Source organism: Bos mutus, chromosome 8 (genome assembly GCF_027580195.1).
Source record: "Bos mutus isolate GX-2022 chromosome 8, NWIPB_WYAK_1.1, whole genome shotgun sequence".
Taxonomy (NCBI): domain Eukaryota; kingdom Metazoa; phylum Chordata; class Mammalia; order Artiodactyla; family Bovidae; genus Bos; species Bos mutus.
The window spans coordinates 28,306,352-28,327,993 of record NC_091624.1 but is presented as its reverse complement, the minus strand read 5'-3'; the positions used below and the strand labels follow the sequence as shown (position 1 = coordinate 28,327,993).

The window sequence follows — 21,642 nt, the reverse complement described above, 5'->3', positions numbered from 1 at the left end:
TGCCCTGCGAGGGCGCGTCCTGGCCGCCCCGCCCACGCTGGCCCCTGCGCGGCAGTCCGGCCAAGCGCCGCGGAGGGCGCGGGGATGCGCGGGGCGGCGGCGACCCTCCGCCGCAGGGCGAGGCCCGGGGGGCGCAAGGGGAACGCCATGCCCACCCCCGGGAACGGCACAGGTAAGCGCCTCGGGTGAGGTTCTGCGCCCATTAAACAGACGGGAAAAGTGAGGGGCTGCGTGCACAGCCTTGGGCGGGAGCGGGGGGCGGTGGGTTGCACTCTGCCGCTGGGAGGTGCACACCCGGCGGTTAACACCCTCCGGCCCTCCCCGCCGCCCAGCGGGCGCCCCAGCGGAGCTGAAGCCGGGCAGCGAGTGCCCAGAAGCTAGGCGGCTGCGTTTAGCCGCGCACCAGCCCAGGTGTGCGCCCTTTCCCAGTGGGGGCAGCCTCGGGGTGATGTGGGGGATGGCTGCGCGACGGACGTGGGGAAACCAAAACCGGCCTTACCTCGGGGAGATGCTCCTGTTCCTCGGCTAGCTCCTCAGCCCCACTTTACAGGTGCGGGGAAACTGAGCTTGAGAGAGGAGAACGACAGCTGGGCCTGGTGTGTGGCTCCGGGGTCTCCGGCAGGCTGACTGTTATCGTAAATGTTTGATTTCTGGATTGTTCTGTAGGAGATTCGTCTTTCGCCCGCCTTCGGTGTGGGGAAAGCGTCCGAAGCCCGGGGTTCGAATGTCCGCTTTACGCCATGAATGCGTCTGAAATTTAATCCTTTTAGAAACACAGATAAACCCAGACGTTGAGCCCCAGATGTTCCTGGAGGCTCACTTGAGGGCACACAGTCCGCTCCCCCTTAAGCCTGAGGGTGTGTGCACACCGTGCCCCATGCCAGGCGCTGAATTGTACGGGTGGAAGCCGGGCCTGGAGGAGCAGCCTGGCACAGGACACACCCCATTGGGCATGCAGCCAGTCAAGCTTAAAACAGTGACACCTGCCACCTTGGGAGGAATGACGGCTCTGTCTCAGATGGGAAAACAGGCCCAGAGAAGTCAGTCTCTGAGCAGAGACTGTGTGGCTTGGTGGTGTGAAAGCCAAGACCTGAGACCTGCCCCTGGCCTGGTGGGGTAGGTTTTTCTTTAACTCCCTCTGGCAGCCTGATGCCCCGTCCCGAATTTAGTGTTTCAGTGTGTGTGAAGAGAGGATAATGTGTGTGCGAGTTGTGCAGCACCGCCTGGGGAGGTGAGTGTCCACTGTGAGGCACAGGGACTTGCCCAAGATCAGCCAAGGAGAGCGAGGGGGAGACCCTGGCTACATACAAAAGACTGTTTTCAGAGAACTGTCCTGGGAGAAAAGGGGTCTCAGAGTCCAGTTCTTGCCCTCTATCTAGCCTGCCAGGCCTGGCCCCAGCCCTGCTACCCTGGGGGTCCCAGCCTGTGAATCTTTCCCAGGAATTTGGGGGTGGAGCCCCCCCAACTTGGGGTACATCTGGTCTCACTATCTGTGTGCCTCAGTTTCTCCATATGCTAAGTGGTAGGCCCACTGTTGTCCGGACTCCTCCACATGCTCTGTGGGCGTCCCCTTGGCTTCACTCTGCAGGCCAGCCCCACAGCCACCATGGGCCCGTTTCACGAAAAGACCAAAACCTGGAGGGAGTGGGTGGGCGTTGGTCTCTAAACAGGGCCTCTGTGCCCCTGAGGCCTGGCTCTGGTCTCCCATCAGGGTACAGACAGAGCTGCTGGATGAAAGAGGCTCTCTGGAGCTCAGTGTTCTCCCCTGAGAGATTCAGAGTGGAGGGAATGGGGGCACGGGGCTTGTGCTCTTACTGGGTTGGAATTAACCTGGTCATGTGCTGGAGGAGGATGTACATTTCTCACGTGTGAGCTGACCTGCTGTCAGCAGACTGCCTGGGAGACCCAGGTCTGGACTGGAGTCAAGGACCAGAACTGCAGTAGTTTTGAACCCTGTGCCTGCTTCAGTACACTCAGCCAGGGCGTGGGCCTCCTGCATGTGGCTGTCCCCGATGCTGGGGTCTTGTGGGTGGGAGTGGGGGGAGGTTGACTCTCCATAGAGTACCTGTGCACCGGTACCCGTCACCCATTTTGATTTCTCTTTGAGAAATCCCTCCTGTGGGTTCCTCTTTCCACTTGAGGATACTGAGACTCAGAACAAGGAAGTGACTTTCCATTCCCACAGTGACCCAGGCCCACAGTGGGCGAGTCCAGGAGCCTGCTTCCCCCATCTCCCCATTGTCCCTGTTGTCCGCAGCCATGGCCAGCATAAAAGGTTAACTTATTTACCTCCCAGCGGATGAGGTCAGGGTTTGAGGGCTGTGTTGGCTCCAGGAAGGAGGATAAGAGGGATGGTCCCATGTCCAAGGTTCCAGATAAAAGATTAACAAGCAAGGATTGTTCTTATCCCCACTGGCCAGGCAGGCTGGGGGAGGCTTGGGCTGGAAGGACAGGGTGTGCAGGCCAGGCCATACACCCACTGTGTGTTAGAGGGTGGGAGAGAGCATTGCCTGGCGCTGGGGAGTGAGTCGGGGGAGTTGGATGCACACCGGATGGGCAGATCTGCCTCTCCACTGTCCAGTGAGTTTATAGGGTTTGCTTTTGTTTTGTATCTTGCGTGCATCAAATCCATTCCTTTTGTTTTTTTCTGTTGTTTTTCCTCTCCTTTGAGATTTATTTGTACATAGAGAAAAAAAGATGAGTTCATAAAGGGTGCGGGGAAAAAAATGCACCAAAGATTGAGGGGTGCAGGGGTCCAGCCAGAGGAGGGCTGGGGGAATGCAGCATCCAGTGTGTGAGTCGGCCGCAAGTGGGCAGGGCCAGGCGCCAGGGCTGAGTGGGGCTGGAAGGGAAGGACAGCTGGGAGTTGGGGATGGGGTGGAGACCAGGTCTAGGAAGGTATACAGGGGCAGCTGGGTGTCGGTGAGGATTTTCAGCAGGGGATGGAGGCAGCGGGATTTGCCTCTTAAACACCATGTTGTAGGGAGGGACTGTTGGGGGGCCCAGCTAGAGCGTCTGGGGGTCTCCAGGCTGTGGAGGGTGTAGTGAGGAATGTGAGAAGAGGCTGGGTTTGCAGTGGTTAGGGGATGTCTCTGGAATGTCTCTGGAGCCAGCTGGTGGTTTCTTGGCATATCCTTAGAAGATGGGTAGACTGAAGCCCTCATCATCCTCTGACGCTGTGCCACCTTCCTGCCCCATCTGGCCTGTGTGTCACAAGTTGGGTAGAAAGGTCTTGTGGGGGGCACTGCCAGTGTGTACCTGGGGCCTTCAACAGGTTTGTGGACCTCAGTTTCCTCATCTGGAAAATGGGCCCAGCCCAAAGTGTTTGCCAGCCTTCCAGGCCCAGAGAAGGGATGCAGGACATTCTGTTGGAGTAAGGGGATGGCAGATATAGGTGTCTTGGCAGAGTGTCGTGGTCTTGGGGAAGACTTGGGTCTGAGTCTGGGGGTAGCAGGTGTAGGTATCCTGGATACTGTGGACTTGGGATGGGGCATAGAGTGAGGTATTAAGCCTCCTCCTGGGGGCATTCCTGAGCTCCCAGGCACAGGTTTAAAGTCTCCACCAGGTAGTCCCACTCTTCCTATCACTGACCTGAAGAGCAGGTCACCCTATTTTGCAGGTTGGGAAATTAAATCTGACCAAGTCTAGGACCTAAGCCTAGAGGTGGTGGAGCAGGGTCAGACCTGGTGGAGAGGGTCTGGGGCTGAGAGGGTGGTCCTAGCAGACCAGGCCCACTTGGCTTCTCTGCCTTTGCCTCTCTGCTTGATTGGTCTCTCAGATTACTGGAGTTGAGCTCCTTGCCTCTCAGGTAGGGGAAGGTTCCATGATGTACTCACTGCAGGGAGGGGCCTTGGGCAAGGCTCATCTTCCCCGTGCTCTTTCTTATCAGAGTTATTTCCTCAGACCTTTCATTTTCATTTTTAAAAGAGGACCTGTTTGAACAGTACACTTGTGCTTGAAGCAGGGGCTCCCCGCCTCTGATGGGCGTGAGACACCTGTATTGGCTGGCCACAAATGCAGAGTGTGAAGCCACAGGTCTGGGGAGAGAGGCCATGACTCCTTTTAAAGCCCCCACTCTGGGTCTCTCAGTGGCCCTCCTGCCCCCAGCTGCTCAACATGCATTGTAATGGGCAGTGGCATTTTCACTGGGCCTGGGCTGCGAATTCTCTTGAACCTTTCCCTTGAGTCTTCAGTTTGACACACACCCTGGAGGCATCCACACGTCAGGCCTGTTCCCTTTCTATGGCATCACCCCTCACCCTCCCACCTTGGTGAAATTCCAGGAGGCAGGACAGGCTTTGGGCCTCTTGTGGGGAGGGCTTACTTCTGTCATTGAAGCTATGTGAGCCCCTTGGGTGATGAAATAGCGGCAGTGCTTGTCTCAGGATTGGCATGTCACCATAGCGGAACCCAGCAGCTGTACAGGATGTGGCTGTTGACAGCCGGGCCCTTTTCCCCACGACAGTGGTGGTTTCCTTGCTGGGTTGGGGCTGCATGTCATCTCAGTCAGGCCCCGCCCAGTCTTGCCCACTGCAGCCTTTACGGGTGAGTTGAGGACTGAATTGGTAACCTGGTCACCCCGCAGGTTAAGTGTGGTTTATACCCAGATGTGTGTGTCTGTAGAACCAGCCTGCTGCCTCAGTGTCTGAAACTTTTTCTTCTGTCTGTGACTCCCCATGCCAGGGCCATCTGAGCTGATAGTGCAGGATGTGGATTGCGCTCTGGGTAGAGAGATGGGCAGCCACCCACCCTGGGGGATTTGAGGCAGTCAGATAAATTCAACAGTGATGCCTAAGGCTTTCTCCCCACATTAAAAAAAATTTTTAAACATACCACAGAGGAAAGAATTTATATCCACATATCCGCCAGCTCTATCCTACCCTTAACTTTTCACCAGGTCTGCTTCATCTCGTCTCTTGCCATCTCTTTGTCCCTCCCTCAGAGCATCTTATTTTTTTGATAAAGTTCTAGTTGCATCTTTAAAGGATAAAACACAAGTTTATCCCTTCCTCCTTTTATTCGCCAGGTGCTGGGAAGACAAGTGCCCACGAAGCTCCTACCCCTGCTGATCCCTTCCAAAGGGCCCTCCCTTCTCTGAGGGCCTCATGGGGCTGGGGAGAAAGAAGGTGCTTAGCCACAGAAGAATGGAGAAGTGGCAGCTCTAAATTGGGGAATGGGAAGTGTTGGTTTCCGGTGACCCTGGGGAAGGGGCCATGTGGCTGGCCTGTGGCTGCCCTGCCATGTCTGCCCAGTTCCAAAACCCCAGTCCACTTCCCTGGCTGGAAGGACAACACATGCCCAAGTCCACAGATCCTGAAAAAGAAAAGAGATTTCTCCTGGAGGAGTGCTGATCACAGCTTCCAGCTGTTAGGTTGTCTGTTCACTCATTTGTACATTCATTCGTTCATTCATTTCTCCTTCGGCACCTGTGGAAACACAGTGTGATGATTAATTAAGGGCCTATACTTTGGAATCAAGAGTACTACTGTACTACTCTGTACAGTACTGAGTACTCTGTAGTACTGAACCTCTGTACTACTGGGTACTGGGTGACCCAAGGCCAGTGAGGGTAATCGGGAAATGTCTGACTGGGGGCTCGAAGCCGGTGCTGTGTCCTCCTTGCCCTGCCTCCCTGGGACTCCCAGTTGGGCTGCTTACCCCTTCCTGCCTGCAAGCACCTGCCTGCCCTGCTGCGGGGAGGACTGCCTCTTAGGTCTTCCGGGCTGTGCCCTCTGCCCCACCCCTTTTCCCACAGCCTCACTAAGCTGGTGGGCTGGTGTTTTTGAACTAGACCAGCCAAAAGTAATAACTTAGATTTCAAATTCACACTTCTTTCATTGAGATAAATATTTCCCCTGAATTTTTCTAACAGGCTTTATTGAGGTATTATTCATGTGCCGTACGATTCGCACATTTGAATTATACACTTAAAGTGTACAACTTGATGGCTTTTAATCCATTCGGATATGTACAACTATCACCACAGTCAATTTTAGGACATTTTCATCACCCCAAAAGGAAGCCCTGCATACCTTAGACTTCACCTCCCAACTTCCCCTCTCCTTTGCCCCAGACAACCACTGATCTGCTTTCTGTCTCTGTAGATTTGCCTGTTGTAGACATTTCATATGAATGGAATTATACAATATGTGGGTTTTTTGTGACTGGCTAGTTTGGAAGGTTCATCCATGTTGTAGCACGTCAGTTCTTCAGATAATCTTCCATTGTAAGGGTGGACCCTGTTTTAGCTCACCGTTTACCAGTTGATGACCATTTAGGTGGGTTCTACTTTTGGGCTATTATGAATAATGCTGCTAATGAACATTTGTGTTCAAGTCTTTATGTAGATGTGTTTTCCTCTCCCTTGGGTATATTGCTGGGAGGAGCAGCGCTGCGTCATTTGGAAGTGAACTGTTAGAGAAACTGTCAAGTGGTGCCCCATTGACTCTCCCAGCTGCAGTTTGTGAGGGCTCCGGTTTTTTATGTTCTTGGTACACCTGCTATTTTTTTCGTGTGTCTTCTTCATGGTATACATGAAAAAGTACCTCCCTGTGGATTTGGTTTGCATTTCCCTGAAGCTAGTGATGTTGAGCATCTTTTCATGTGCTTGTTGGTGGCCACTGGTATATCTTTATAGAGAAATGTCTGTTCATATCTTTTGCCCATTTATAAATTAGGTTATCTTTTTAGAATTCAGTATAATAATTTATACACTCTAAATGCAATCCCTTTTCAGACAGATGCTTTTGTAAATATTTTCTCCTACTCTGAGGGTTGTCTTTTCACTTTCTTGGTAGTATCCTATAAAGCACAAATTTTTTCATTTTAGTGAAGTCCAATTTATCTATTTGTTTTGTTGTTTGTCTTTAGGTAATCATTGAGAAACCATTGCCATTGGAAAGTCAGGAAGATTTACCCTTATGTTTTCTTCTAAGAGTTTTTATGGTTTTTATCTGTTGTATTGAGATCTTTGATTCATTTTAAATTAATTTTTTATATGATATAAGGAGAGGTCCAACTTTCTCCTTTTGCATGTATATATTGTTTTCGTGGCACCAAATTGTTGAAAAACTATTCTCTTCCCGTTTAATTGTCTTGGCATCCATGTTGAAAATCAGCTGATTGTAAATAGGAGTTTATGTCTTGAGTTTAAACTCTTGCATTGGCCTGTGTGTCTGTCTGTATAGCAGTGTCCTCTGTTTTCATCACCATAGCTTTGTGATAAAATTTGAACTAAGGAAATATGAATCCTCCAACTTTGTTCTCCTTTTTCAAGATTGTTCTGTTTGTGCTACTCTAGGTCTTTTTGCCTTTCCTTATGAATTGTGGAACAGTTTGTCAGTTTCTGTGAAGGTAGCAGCTAGGACTCTGATAAGGGTTATGCTGAATTGGGGTTATGCTGAATAAGGGTTAAGCTGTTAAGTGAGCAGAGGAGCATTGCCATCTTAAACCATACTAAGTCTTCTGACCCCCTAGTATGTCATGTATTTCTATTTTTTTAGGTCTTATTTAATTTCTCTAAACATGCTTTGTAATTTTTTAGTCTCAGTTTTACCTGAACTTCTTTTGTTAAATTTTGTTCCTAAGTAGTTTATTCTTTTTGATGCTTTTGTAAATGGAATTGTTTTCCTAATTGCATTTTTAGTTTGCTCATTGCCACTGTACTGAAATACAATGGATTTTTGTGTGTTGATCTTGTATACTGTAATCCTAATGGACTCATTTATTAGTTCCTGTAGATTTTTTTAGCAGAAGGAAATGGCAACCCACTCCAGTGTTCTTGCCTGGAGAATCCCAGGGATGGGGAAGCCTGGTGGGCTGCCGTCTATGGGGGTGCATAGAGTCGGACACAACTGAAGCGACTTAGCAGCAGCAGCAGCAGCAGCAGCGGGGATTTTCTAGATATAGGATCATGCCATCTAATAGAGAAGCTTTGCTTCTTCCTTCCTAATGTGGATGCTATTTAATTTTCTTAATTAATTGCTGCTCACTAGTTTGGGACCATTTCCATTTTTTTCTTTGTAATGTAACCATTTTTTCTGTTGTGACTTTTGTCTTGCGTAAGTGCTGTTTATGTAAGAAAGATGCTCCCTTACATGTATGTTGCAAATGCCCACACTCCTTTGTTCTGCTGTTGATTCGGAATCTTAAGCTGTGTGTCAATCCTGTCTGTGGGTTCCCTCTCAATCTATGGGTGCTGGGCGGGTCAGCCACCTCTCTAAGCTTGGTTGCTCATGTTAAAATGATATAATGACTGTTGTTCTCTGCAGATAGTTGAGTGCCATATGAGGGCCAGAATTGGGGTCCTTCTTGACCAGATGTTTCTATCAGCTATTGTTAGTGTGACACCAACGGTGGACATCTCAGACAGGGAAGCCCAGATCCTCCCAGACGTGTGGTTTACATGACAGCCATGGCCTAGCACCCTTCCACCCCATCCCCCTCAGCATGTCATCCAGCCTTGCTGTGCTTCAGTTTCCCCATCTGTGAGGTGGGTGGTCTTCTCATATGGCTCAAATACAGTGAACCATCCATTAGATGTCCAGTGTTGTTTGTACTGTTCCAGTGGTCAGTCCCCACTCCCACAAGGACCCCCCAGCACAGACTCCTCCCTCCAGCCTTTTAGCCTGATGAGGCACCCGCCAGGTTCTTGGGAGGGTGGGGCTAGTGGGTGGACTAAATGCAGCTTGGCCAACCTCTCCCAAATGACGTCTCTGAGTGCTGCTGCCCCACACCAAGGGTCTTGGGCAGCCTTGGCCTCCTTGAGGGCAGAACGCAGGCCTGAGGCTGAAGCCTGGCTCTGTCACTGCCCTGTTAACACCCTCACCCTAAGTAGGGCAGGGCCAGCAGGTTCATGCAAGAGGTGGCTTGACCTTCTTGAGCCTCGATTTCCCTTCTGGACAGGGCTGGTTGTGTGCAGACATGTGAGGTGCTATCACGAGGCATATGAGTGCATGTTTGTGACCCCTCTGAGTGACAGCCATGGCCCTTTGGGCAGTCGCAGGCATGCTCTGTCCCCACAACCTGTATGACACAGTGTCCCATGCGTTTCACAGTGGACCCCCTGTGGGGCTGCTTCCACGTGGGTGTGGATTTTGGAGGACTCTCCAGCCTACTACATATGTCCTGGGTATGTATTTTGAAAACAGAACTCACAGAGTTTGCTGGTGAATTGGTTGTGGACTGAGAAAAGGAAGTCCAGGTAGGTTCTAAATGTGAGGGCTAGAGCAAGTAAAGGATAGAGGAACTGGTGGCTGACATCATAGTTAGAATAGGGGAGCCAAGTGATGAGCAGGTTGGCCAGGGCAGGAGCTTGACTGGGTGTGGCAGGCTGAGTGGGCTTTAGGACATCTATGCCTGGTGCCCAGCACACGGTCCTAGCTGGAGGCATCCAATGGAGGTCAGGTGCAGCGTTGTCTTAGGTTGGTGTGGAATAACAGGGTCCTCAGCCTGGGCAGTGCTAACCCCTGTCCCAGTCCCCACCCTTGCTCCCACCTAGCAAGGGAGTTGAACATGGATGTTGCCTCTGGTCAGTGTTGCCACAGACACAGGCCAGACAACCAGCTCAACCAGTCTCCCTTTTGTCTGAGGCTAACCACTTTATACACCAGAAGTACAATCAGAAAGTTCCAGAAAAGCAGAAGGAAGAGCCTCTTGCACTCGGGAAGGAGGAGGCATGCTCCAGAACATCGGTAGCCGCTTCGTTCCATCTTCTTGAAGGCCAGAAGCAACACACACATCCATCTGTCAGCAGGACAGGGAAGCACGCAGGGCATCCACACAGAGGGGCTCTGCTGCTGCTGCTGCTAAGTCGCTTCAGTCGTGTCCAACTCTGCGCAACCCCATAGACGGCAGCCCACCAGGCTCCCCCGTCCCTGGGATTCTCCAGGCAAGAACACTGGAGTGGGTTGCCATTTCCTTCTCCAATGCATGAAAGTGAAGTCGCTCAGTCGTGTCCGACTCTAGTGACCCCATGGACTGCAGCCCACCAGGCTCCTCCGTCCATAGGATTTGCCAGGCAAGAGTACTGGAGTGGGGTACCATCGCCTTCTCCACAGTGGGGCTCTGCTCCACCGTGAATACGGACAGCTTGGCAACACACGCAGCACGCCGCCTCTCGTGCTAAGCGAGGGAAGCCAGCACAAAGGACCCGTGATGTGTCTGTCACACGTGTATATTGAGAGGGTGCCCAGAGCCTCCTTGTGTGCTTCAGAATCTCTGCCTACAGCATACGAGCTGTGCTACTTCAGGAAATGGTTAAACCGCTCTGTGCCTCGGTTTGCTCCCCTGTCAAATGGGGAGGTATTTTGTGGATTGATGAGTTAATACATGTAAAGCATTTAGAACAGCGCAGAGTAAATTCTGTATATGTCCTTATATAAGGACATCATTGTAACACTTGAGGATATCATTGCTGGCACTCATGTCAGATATACTCTGATTAACTGCACTAATGCCCACAGTTGGAGATGTGGGTGCAGACAAATATCTTGTTATAGAAATCCTGGCAGCATATCATAAGTACTTACTTTGGCTAAATTCTCAGATTTATATACAAGCATAACGGTCTTAATACGCTTTACCAGACTCTGTCCAGAAAGATTTGGGTCTGCACCGCCATCAGCAAGTCAGAGAGGAGTTGTTCCCAGGCCCTTGCTAAGTTCACATGTGGTTTTTGTTTGTTTGTTTTTACGTTTTGCAGGTGGAGGAGTGACAGATTAGCTCTCATTTGAGTTAGTGTTTCTTCAGTTACTCTGAGGGCTTCCCAGGTGGTGCTAGTGGCAAAGAACCCGCCAATGCAGGAGACACAAGGGACTTGGGTTCTATCCCTGGGTCAGGAAGCCCCGCTGGAGAAGGGCATGGCAACCCACTCCAGTATTCTTGCCTGGAGGATCCCATGGACAAAGAAGCCTAGCGGGCTACAGTCCGTAGGGTCACAAAGAGTCGGATGCCACGGAAGTGACTTAGCACGCACAGTTACTATGAAGGCAAGCATTTTCTCATGTCTGTGAGCTACTTGTTTCTTTGAGTAGCTTGTTCACACATCAGCTCATTCTGTTTTACTTGGATGTTCAGCTTTTACTGATGTGTTAAGATCTCTTTGTAAATTACGGGTGTTGAACTTTCGTCCTGTGTTTTCCAAATATCTTTTCCTAATTTCTTCATCTGAATTTGCTTTTCAGTTATTGTTGCTGTTCAGTTGCTAAGTCGTGTTCAGTGCTTTGTGACCCCGTGGACTGCAGCACATTAGGCTCCCCTGTCCTTCTCCCAGAGTTTGCTCAAATTCTTGTCTATTGAATCAGTGATGGCATCTAACCATCTGATCCATCTCCTTTTCCTTTTGCCTTCAGCAATTCCAAACATCAGAGTCTTTGCCAACGAGTTGACTCTCTGCGTCAGGTGGCCAATTATTGGAGCTTCAGCATCAGTCCTTCTGATGAATATTCAGGGTTGATTTCCTTTAGGACTGAGTGGTTTGATCTCCTTGCAAACCAAGGGACTCTCAAGAGTCTTCTCCAGCACCACAATTCAGAAGCATCAATTCTTCAGTGATCAGCTATGCAATATTGTTCTTTACAGCATTGGACTTTCACCACCAGATGTATCCACAGCTGAGCAGCATTTCTGCTTTGGCCCAGCCTCTTCATTCTTTCTGGAGTTTTTAGTAATTATCCTCCGCTTTTCCCCGGTAGCATATTGGTCGCCTTCTAGCCTTGGGGGCTCATCCTCTGGTGTCATACCTTTTTGCCTTTTCATACTGTTCTTGGGGTTCTTGTGGCAAGACTACCCGAGTGGTTTGCCATTTCCTCCTCCAGTTCAGTTTCAGTTCAGTCGCTCAGTCGTGTCCGACTCTTTGCGACCCCATGAATCGCAGCACGCCAGACCGCCCTGTCCATCACCAACTCCCAGAGTTCACCCAGACTCACGTCCATCGAGTCAGTGATGCCATCCAGCCATCTCATCCTCTGTGTTCCTATCCCCTACCGCTAGGGGGTCCCTATCCTACCCCTAGCCCTAGCCCCTACCTCCTAACCCTAACCCTATGCTCCTGACCCTGCCTGAGATTCAAACTCCTGACCTACGGACCTGCCTGCCTACCTCCCTGCCTGCCTGACTCTACCCGCTATGCTACTGCGGCTTGCTTTTTCCTCCTCTAGTGAACCACTTTTGTCAGAACCCTTCACTATGACCTGTCTGTCTGAGGTAGGCCTGCACGGCCTGGCTCATAGCTTCACTGAGTTATGCAAGCCCCTTCTCCACAACAAGGTTGTGATCCATGAAGGGGTTTTCAGTTATTAGGGAAGGACAAAAGTTTGTGTTTTTTACTTTTCATGAAATCACATCTGTCAGTCTCTCTCCTTCCTTTTTCCCCCCCTTAATTCTGCCTTTTGAGCTGCACTTGCATAACAGTTGTCCTTTTGCTTTTATTGTCTTTAGATGTGTGTTTCTTTTATCAACACCATGGTCTTCAGCACCTCTAGATTCCACTTAATGTAGGGATTACACTTTGGCCACGTGGATGCCACTGTCCCTTGTCTGGGTGACTGTGTGACCTTCTCCAAAGCATGTATGGTCGTTGGGTCAGGTGAAGTCTCCCACCACGCCCCTGCCCCAAGGGTGGGGTCTCACGTTGTCTCCCCTCTCTTCTCTCCTAGGCATGTGTGTGCAAGTGCAGCAGCCCCTGCAGGGCACCTTCCAAGTACTTCGTGGGGACGGCACTTCTGTGGGGACTGTCATCATGTTCCACTGCCCCTCAGGCCACCAGATGGTGGGGTCTGGCCTCCTCACCTGTGCCTGGAAGGGGAACATCGCTGAGTGGTCTTCAGGGACCCCCATGTGCAAGAGTGAGGCCCATTCTGCCTGAGCTGCCCCCAACTCAGCAGTGCCCCCTGGGGGGAGTGCTGATTTTGTCACATGGGTGGCATGGGTGTCCACAGAGAAGGTTCCATGGGTGTCTGTGTAAGGTCCTGTTCCCAAGGCTGGTGGTCCCTTGGGGCTCCATGTCTGCAGTGTAGACTCAAGTTCTAGTAGCTGCTTCAGATTCTAGCGCTGCCACTGACTTAGCCTGTCATTTCCAAGAGGTGACTCATGCATCTGAGCTAGCACTTTATCTGTTAAGCAGAAAACTGCATTCATTCATGTGTTATTTCATGCACAGATACAGGAAACCTTAATAGGATATTCCATGTGCCAAGAATTCTAGGACTGGGGAATGGGATTGCCTGGCCGTAGGGCTCAATCTGGAGGAGGAGATGGTTTTCTGTATTTGCTATACAGGGTGTTGAGGAATAATAGCTAGCACAGCATTTTCCAAAGTGAGGCTACATATGTTGTGTTAATTGTGTTGTGCATTGAAAAGGGCTCTGTAGTCAATATAATTCAGAAAAGACTGGGTTAACAGGCAGCAGGACTTCTCAGAGCCTTTAAAATACTCATGTGGTGGTGGAATCTCTGAGAAGGAGAGTGTCTCTTAGGATTAGACTCCAACAAGAGATAGAAAACCCAAGATAATGAGGGTTACCAAAGTAATGGGGGATTATGAGAGGTTTTTCTTGCCTCTGGTCCTCAGGTGGGCAGTCCAAGGCTTGTATGGTGCCCCATGGTGGGGACCCAGGCCCTTCCCATACTGTGGCTCTGTTGGGCATGACTTCAACTGCGTGATCCATGTAGTTGTTACAGGATTAGTTGCAGGGCAAGAAAGGCTCTTAGAAGTTGTCCCACACCCCTGCCCCACTGTTCACCACTGTCCAGAATGGGTCATGTGAAGGGAAGCTGTGAAATGTAGTCTTCGGTCAGGACGGTCAGTGTCCAGTTAGGGCAGAGGGACTAGGAAATGGAAAGTGTGGTCTATATCTACTACATGGGAAAATATGCAGTGTTGTTCAAATTAGGATTCTGGGCCTCAATTTCGAGAACATCCTTTAGAACCTGATAGAACTAGTACTTGGCACATAGCTGATAACATGCCAAAGGCCCTTTGACCCCAAACACTGAAAGTGAAGTCGCTCAGTCGTGTCCAACTCTTTGTGACCCCATGGACTGTAGCCTACCAGGCTCCTCTGTCCATGGGATTTTCCAGGCAAGAGTACTGGAGTGGGTTGCCATTTCCTTCTCCAGAGGATCTTCCAAACCCAGGGATTGAACCTGCGTCTCCCACATTGTAGGCAGACGCTTTACCATCTGAGCCACCATTGGTGTTTTCCTTTTTTCCACACCTTCCTAGAAAGTGACCTAAGAAGGCACATAGGCCCCCAAAGGGTTTTCCCAGCTTGAGGCATTGTGAAAATAGACCATGTGTTGTATACTGTTCTCTGGTCTCAGGAGTCCAGTCTACAGGGGATGGAGCCAAAGAGACCATCACTGAATTCCCTGTCAGAGCTTCCCCCAGCATGCCACCAAAAACTTACACACTCACCGAAACCTTGCTCAAATGCCCGCTTCTCGGGGGCAGTCTTACCTGGTAGCCCTACCCCTACAACAGTGTTCACAGACCTTCACCTCATCTGTCAGTACCTCCCTGGCTTCCCCATGGAACAGGGCTCCCTGAGGGCAGGCTGGGCCCAAGAGCTGGTCTTGTCTCCCTCACAGCTGTGCCCCCCTACGAAACCTTTGGCTTCAAGGTGGCCGTGATCTCCTCAATCATCAGCTGCGCCATCATCATGCTCATGTCCATGGCCTTCCTCACCTGCTGCTTCGTGAAGTGTTTGAAGAGGAGTGAGCAGCGGCGATCTGACAGGTACAGTGACCTGTCACTGCTGCGGGCACTTGCTAGTCACGGCGGGACCCCTGGGGTGTCAGGGAGTGGGGCTGCTGGGATCCTGGCGTCTTGCCGCTCACAGAACATCTAGGCTGTGCAGGGCGCATGGCTCACTTGTTTGGTCTTTTGTAAGACAGGTGACAGGTACACGCGGGATTTTCTCCTTCTGCAGACTGTGCACACGCCCAGCGTGTGCTCTGCTGTGTGTGGACGTGCAGGGCTGACCACACGATGGTTAACTAGGGCCTGCAGGTGGAGTCTGGCTCACCTCTACTTTTCTTCACAGAAATTTATCCTGTTTTTGTGTGTGTGTGTGGCGGGTGGGGGCGGGTATTTTTTTTTTAAACAGTGGTAAAATATTTACAACATAATAAAAGTTACCATGCGAGCCATCTTTCAGTGCACAATTCGGGGGCATTAGTTATATTCACAGTGTTGTGCCATCACTGGCTTGATTCTTTGCAAGAACTTTCCACCACCTGTCTTTGTAAGTAGTTTCTCTGGCACTTACTCATCATCCACGACTGCCTTCTCCCTACAGCAGCAGAACGGTACAGCCCTAAAATACTCACTCTTGGTCTTGCAGAGGCTTGCAGGTAGTGTCCTGGACACGCTCACACCTGACTGTCTTTCCCCCATCTCTCCCCAGGGCAAACCAACTGTGGCTCCAGCTGAGAAGCGAGGATTTGGAGACGGTACAGGCTCCCTACCTCGGCCTTAAGGGCCTCAACAGTGACAGCAGCATCAGTGGAGTGTCCAGGATCCAGCCTGTCCAAGTGCACGACAATCACAGCTTCACCACGTGGGCACGGGCAGGGCAAGGAGGGCGGTGGGGCAGTGATAAGGGCAGGGGAGTGCCTGGCTTGGCCAGCGAACCTGGACACCAAGGGCACTCACGGTCTGCGCATGCTGTGAGTCCAGGCCCACCAAGGCCCCAGCTCCCATCTGTAGGACAAGCTGATGGTCCTTCTGCAACCTGTGCCTGACCCTGTACCCTAGGACCTGGAGCTGCCCTCCACTCCATGTCTTGTCACCCCTTGTCCAGAGAAGGAAGCTTCTGGAAATGAGTATTACCCTTCACCAGGACCCACAGTGCCCTGTCAGTTTGCTCTGTCCTCCCGTCTCTCTCCCTGCTCCTCTGTCTCTCCGTTTCTGTCTCTCCTTGTCTCCCTTTCAAAACACACACTCACTTTTTATGAACCAGTACAAGGACATTTTTTACATGCTTTTTTTTGACTCAAGGAGTCTAATCTTGGCTGAACATGGACTGCAGATAGAACATCTCCCATTGTTGTTACCAGCTTTGAGTGAGCACCCTCTGTCCCAGGGCTTCCTGGTCTCTGGGCTCCTTAAATCAGGCAGGATATTTGTCTTCGGTGGTGTTTCCCTTGGCACACTCAAGGCCAGCGGTCTCCTACAGACTGTATTCTGGACTGTCTTGGCGTTCCTGCGTGACTCACTTGGGAAGCATTTCTGGTGCAGGTGCCCCATGGGTGGTGCTGGTGTGAATCACGGATGTAGGCTGGGCTATCGCCCTGCAGGCATGAGGTCTGGGCCGTCTTGGCTGAGATGAGCCCGTTGTCAAGTGACAAAGAGGATTCTGTTAAGGGTCACTCTGCTGCCCCATGACCCCTGACCTGTGGCCTTAGCATCCAGGGATGATCCAGCCAGAATCAGTTTTGGCCCTGGGGGTTATGGAATAATGATTTTAATTCCATTGTGATTCTGTTATTCCCTCTATGAGGAATGAAATGGATTTTGTCTTATCCTTCCTTTCCTTTTCATTTTGTTTTGTTATTTTTGTTATCACTCTGAACTCATAGGTATTCTTTTCTCAAACTTTAAAAAAAAAATTTATTAATGGCTGTGCTGGGTCTTCGTTGCTGCGCGGGAGCTTTCTCTAGTTGTAGCAAGTAGGGCTACTCTTTGTTGCAGTATGCAGGCTTCTCTTTGTGATGGCCTCTCTTACTGTGGAGCGTGGGCTCTAGGCTTGCTGGCTTCGGTAGCTGCAGCACCTCCTCTCTCACACAGGATGTTCTGGCCCACTGAGTGCTTTCTCTGCCCTGCCCTGGCATTGCAAGGTCAGCTTCTGCTCATTTCCTCAGTCCATCCCCACAGGAACCTCCCAGGGAGCCAATTGCTTGAGCCTGACACCTGTCTGTGTGACAACTGCTCATGCCTCATTTTCCACCCTTGTACAGTGAGGATTATGGTGGGCCTCACTTCTTGGCCCTGTTGAGGTGATATGAGTCAGTGGGCTCGACTGGGCCCAGAGTACAGTTTCAGTGAGTGCCAGCCATTGTTGTTAATTCTCTTGTCCCTGGTACGCATATGAGGAAACTGAGGTGGTAGAGGTGGTGGCCTGTGCAGGAGTAGCAAGGGCCTGTCTGATCCCATGTCCACACTCAAAGCGCTGGGGCTGGCTGACTCCTGGAGTGGTAAGGCCTCTGGGAAGGAATTGACTTCCTAACTCCTTCCCTTGAACTTCGGACACACATTAGGCCTACATCATGGTGGCCATGGCAGGAATGCCACCTTGCAGCCTTTCCACCTGACCTGACACGTTGTGTTGCCATGGCGGTCTGAGGCCCCTGGAGCTTTACTCCAAATACTTCAAGTGCTGTCCTCAGGTTTAGGTAAATGCCTGTACTTAGAGCTGTTTTTCTTTGAGATGGCATTTTAGGGCGATCCTAGGAACAGATTGTTTAGGTCAAATAAGTCTGAATATTTTTATTACCAAATTCTTTCTCCAGGAACCCAGTGCCAGTTGAGCCATTTTTACAGCTAACCATTGCCAAACATTAATGATTTGTTTTCCATCACTTCCTTAGCACGTGTGAGTTACATCGGTGGTTTTCATCAGCATTTATTTGATTAACATTGAGAAAGAGCATTTTCTCCTGCCTTTGCTTACCAGTTGCATTGCTGGTTTTAGTCATTTTTGGTTTGCTCTGCTGAATTGCCTGATGTTTTTTCTCATCAATACTGGAAGCTTCGTGTACATTGTAGAAGAGATCCTTACCCATCAGCCAGCTGCAAGTACTTTCCTTTTTATTTTAGTTATTTTCAGATTATGTGCAGGATATGTTGGTAGTGCATACCCTTTTCATACAGTCATATTTCCTTGGCAGGTTTTGGAGCTTCTCCATTGCCCCCTGCCCTGTGACACCCTCTCCCCATTATAGACCTGTGACACACTTTCTGGTGTCTCAGTTGGGAAGAGCCCCAGTGGGATAGGGGAGGGAATTGCTGCATTTCAGGATGTACCATCCTAGGCAAGATGCCCCAGTTCTCCCACTGATTGGTGGTGAAATTGTCTTTAGTAAGGTGAGGTTTGCCCCTCGACCTTACTTTTCTTTCATAAATGCTTCCCAGCACTCACATTGTGCCAGGCACTGTTCTGAGCTTTTCCAAACATTACTTGTTCTAACCATAGGAGTAGGAACTATTTTTCTATCCCATTTTGAGAAACGTGTCCAGAAAAACACAACTGCTAAGCATGAAGCTAGGTTTGAAGTCAGCTCCAAAGTCAATGAACTTGCTTACTAAGCTGATATTCCTTTCTGCTAATTAATTAATTTATTCACTCACGTATTCATTGAACCAACAGATAATGTAATTCCTAGTACTTCCTAGAGCTTTCCTGAGGACTAGATGTGGGTGGGAACAGAAATCTGGGAAAGTTTCCTGGAAGAAGTGCTGCCTGAGGTGAATAGATGGGGAGAGACTGTATTGGAGAGAAGGAAAGAGAGAGCATCTTAAGGGGAAGAAGTAGCCAGGCAGCCTCAGGCAGTAGAATCCAGTATAAGTGGGTAGGAGCAGGACCAGGTGGACAAAGGTGGGGGCCAGGGTTTGCTCAGCTTGGAAAATGGGTGGGTTTGTGGCTTGGGGGCTAGAGGAGGCCACAAGGGAACTGAAGATCTAGAAGGTAGGAGATCTGGCCCCAGAGTGCCAGAGGAGAGCCTGGCAAGAGCAAGGGTGTCCTCCAGAATGTTCCTGGGGCCCCAGTGTCCCTTCTCTGCCTAGGGCATGCTGTTTCCACATAGTTTACACTCACTCTGAATAAGCTTTCTTCTTCTAGAAAGCCCCAGGAAGGTGGGTGTGCTGCTCCTTGAATCATCCTTCTTGTATGAAGGAGGGACTTGAGGCTCAGGGAGAGGCACCTATGGAGGGGCTTCCCTGGGTGCAAGGCAAGAGGAAACGGGCCCTCGCCTTGGGGCAGCAATCTCTCCCAGACCCATTGCAGACCAGGGCCCGGGTACCCAGCATGGGGGCAAAGTTGGAGTTAAATGGAGTCCTCACTCTTCCCCCAAGCTCACACTTTCTCTTCCTGCAGAGACCTTGGCGAGGGTACCAGAGAGCTAGCCAGCATGGCCCGAGGCATGGACAAGGACTTCTGGACTGCTAGCGGCCCCACCAGCTCACCCTGCTCCCAGGTGATGGTGCATACAGCAAACCCAGGGCAGATTCTGCCTCCCTCCAGGCCAACTGTGATGCTCAGACAGCCTGCAGCCTATGTCCCAGGGTGACCAAAGCGGAGGCCAGAGCCTGCCCTCCACAGTGGGAAGGCCAGGACGACCCTACCAGCTGACACCTGCATCTCGACATGTGTCCAGCTCAAGATTGGTCAGTGAAATCAGCTTCCGGGCTTAGAGATCCCTCAGGGCATTGAGTTGGGGACCCTTTCACGGGGTGACCTGTCCCAGGGGAGCCCAGCCATAGTTGTTTTTATAGACAGGGCTCCTTAAAACCACCACTGAGGTTCACAAAACCAGCTGCAGCCTCCATCTAGTGAGGCCCCTTTGAAGAGACTGGAGGACATTTTAGGCACGTCTAGTTTTGCATAGCAGAGTGGAGGAGATGGCAGCAGACTCCTCAACAGTTACAGCTGGCTGCCTTGTACCTACAAGCAGAGACCCAGCTGGGATGCTGCATCCATTATCTGTAAAGTTGTGGCAAGGGGTATGAAATAAACAATTCTTTGAAAAACAATAAAGGTAAGAATTACTGTCTCAGTTTTCAATCCCTGTGTAACAGAGCCTCAAGTGTAGCAGCATAAAACCGTAGTTTCTCATTATTACAGCTTGGGATTCCAGGACTGCTGGGCTGGGCTGGCCAGTGCTCACAGCGCCTCCTCCATGTGCTTGTGGTCAGCTGGGTTGCTGCCAGGAGTCAGCAGAGACCCGTGAAGTGGTGACCACCTCGAGTGGCCAGGCCTCCTCACATCATGGCAGCTGGTTTCCACAATGCGAGTCCCAAGTGCAAACCTTACCTTTCAGGGCCTCCGAAATCATCCTCGGTCACTTCTGTGTTTCATTCAATGACGGGAGGTACTTGGACTCCACTTCTCTCCTGAACCAGTTGAAATCTGACTTCCAGCCTTCTGAGATTTGGGGTGTGATCTGTCTGGCCATTGAGGAACCTCATTGGTGTTTGCTCTCTGAACTTTCCTGCTTCCTGGAGGCCCTGCAGTCACTCTTAGGCTGTAAGGAGAAGAGCCTGACGAAGAGCTGGTGGTCCTGAAAGAGCCTGTGCTACCCTGAAGCCACGTTTGTCATGGTTTCCGTCACTAACAAATACATCTTGATACAGGTTACACGGGGCAGTCCATCTGTCCTGATTCATGTGGAAAGCCTCCAGCAGGGGCAGTTGGGTGGTTCCACATTTTCAGCTGCTACATTGGTGCCAACATCCTTTCTGGTCTGGGATGCTATTCCATCCAGTGGGTTCCAATGAAGAATTCTGAGGCCTGAAGGTGTGTGTGGTTCTCCAGTGAGGGAAAGGTCATGCAGGGGCCACTGGGGGGCAAGCCCAGACCCAGCCCTCAACCAGATAGTGCAGCATTCATGCTGTGGGGGTCCCTGGTAGACTCAGGCCCTCTCCAGCTTTTCTGGGAGGGGCAAGTAGCCGCCCTCGGCTGTGTGCCTCCAAGGGTCCTGTGGGCTCAACTTTGTGGGGCCAGGCAGTGGTGGAGGGTCCACCCTGATCCTGCGGAGTGCGTGTCAGGGCATATGGATGCTGTCTGAAACCACAGGCCCCTCATGGAGGGCTTCAGCAGCTCTGTGCAAGGCTCCGAGTTCGGTCACAAATGCTAACTCCACCAGGCCCTCTCCATGTCCGTATCAGAGTGAGGTGGTGAGAAGCTGCCATGAGGGTTTGAGGGAGTGCCTTCAACAGGAAGTGGGTGCTTTGTCCCTGAACCCTGGGCTACTGGAGCAGAGGACAGGAGGGATGAGGTGAAGTGGAGCCAAGAGGATGGCGCCACCCTGCTCCAGCACCCAACAGCTGAGAGTTACAGGAACAGGTATCCAGATGGCCACAGGGTACTGCAGGGGTGGGAGGGAAGCAACGTGGTGCCCAGCTGGAGAGAGTGCTGGCTGGACATCAGAGTCATTGCTCAGGAGAGCTAGAGGGGCATGAGGCCTTAGTGGTGCAGCTCGCTGGGCCCTGACCCGTCTACCCTGTGGCCAGCGGTCTCAGCTGGATTGGGAGACGAGCTTGCCAAGGAGCAGGAAGAGAGCAACATTCTTTCACAGGCATTTTAGAGCAGAGCGCTTCACTCAGCACCAGAGGAGAAGCGGAAGGGGGAGCCAGCTCCAAATCTCCCCTAAAAGGAAGAAAGGAGTGAGAACACCTTTTCTTGCTTACCAGGCTTACCCTCCATGGACAGGCCTTAGTACCTGCTGTCCCCTCTGCCTGCAACACTGCCCTTACATGCCACATGGCCACACTTGCCTTCTTGGCTCAAGAAACAGCCACTTTTTATATCAGGATGGGCGAGACTATGGTGCTGAAACTGACAGCCCCTGATTCAGTCAGCTCAGGCAGCTCTAACAATTACCAGAGAATGGGCAATTTAAAAAATAGAGATTTATATCACATGG

General features: G+C 51.0%; 1 protein-coding gene across 2 annotated transcripts; it reads left to right on the top strand.

The window, feature by feature from the left end:
* Positions 1 to 16: 16 nt before the first annotated feature.
* Positions 17 to 19,773, top strand: SUSD3 (sushi domain containing 3). Of its 2 annotated transcripts, none has more exons than XM_014480153.2 (5): positions 17 to 172; positions 12,657 to 12,845; positions 14,590 to 14,737; positions 15,408 to 15,560; positions 19,095 to 19,773. In XM_014480153.2, exons 1-5 carry the CDS (start codon positions 85 to 87, stop codon positions 19,285 to 19,287), a joined length of 771 nt encoding a protein of 256 aa, XP_014335639.2. In that variant the 5' UTR covers positions 17 to 84; the 3' UTR covers positions 19,288 to 19,773. The 2 variants fall into 2 exon arrangements, with proteins under 2 accessions (XP_014335639.2, XP_070231365.1); XM_070375264.1 differs by lacking the exon at positions 17 to 172 and adding an exon at positions 2,433 to 2,580.
* The last annotated feature ends 1,869 nt before the right edge of the window (positions 19,774 to 21,642 follow it).

What these genes read in the sequence shown, in the direction of transcription:
- SUSD3 (XM_014480153.2), top strand. Translation starts at nt 85, where the DNA reads ATGCGCGGGGCGGCGGCGACCCTCCGCCGCAGGGCGAGGCCCGGGGGG. An exon ending in GAGCAGCGGCGATCTGACAG is followed by an intron (nt 14,738 to 15,407) that starts GTACAGTGACCT and finishes ATCTCTCCCCAG; the next exon opens with GGCAAACCAACTGTGGCTCC. An exon ending in GACAATCACAGCTTCACCAC is followed by an intron (nt 15,561 to 19,094) that starts GTGGGCACGGGC and finishes CTCTTCCTGCAG; the next exon opens with AGACCTTGGCGAGGGTACCA.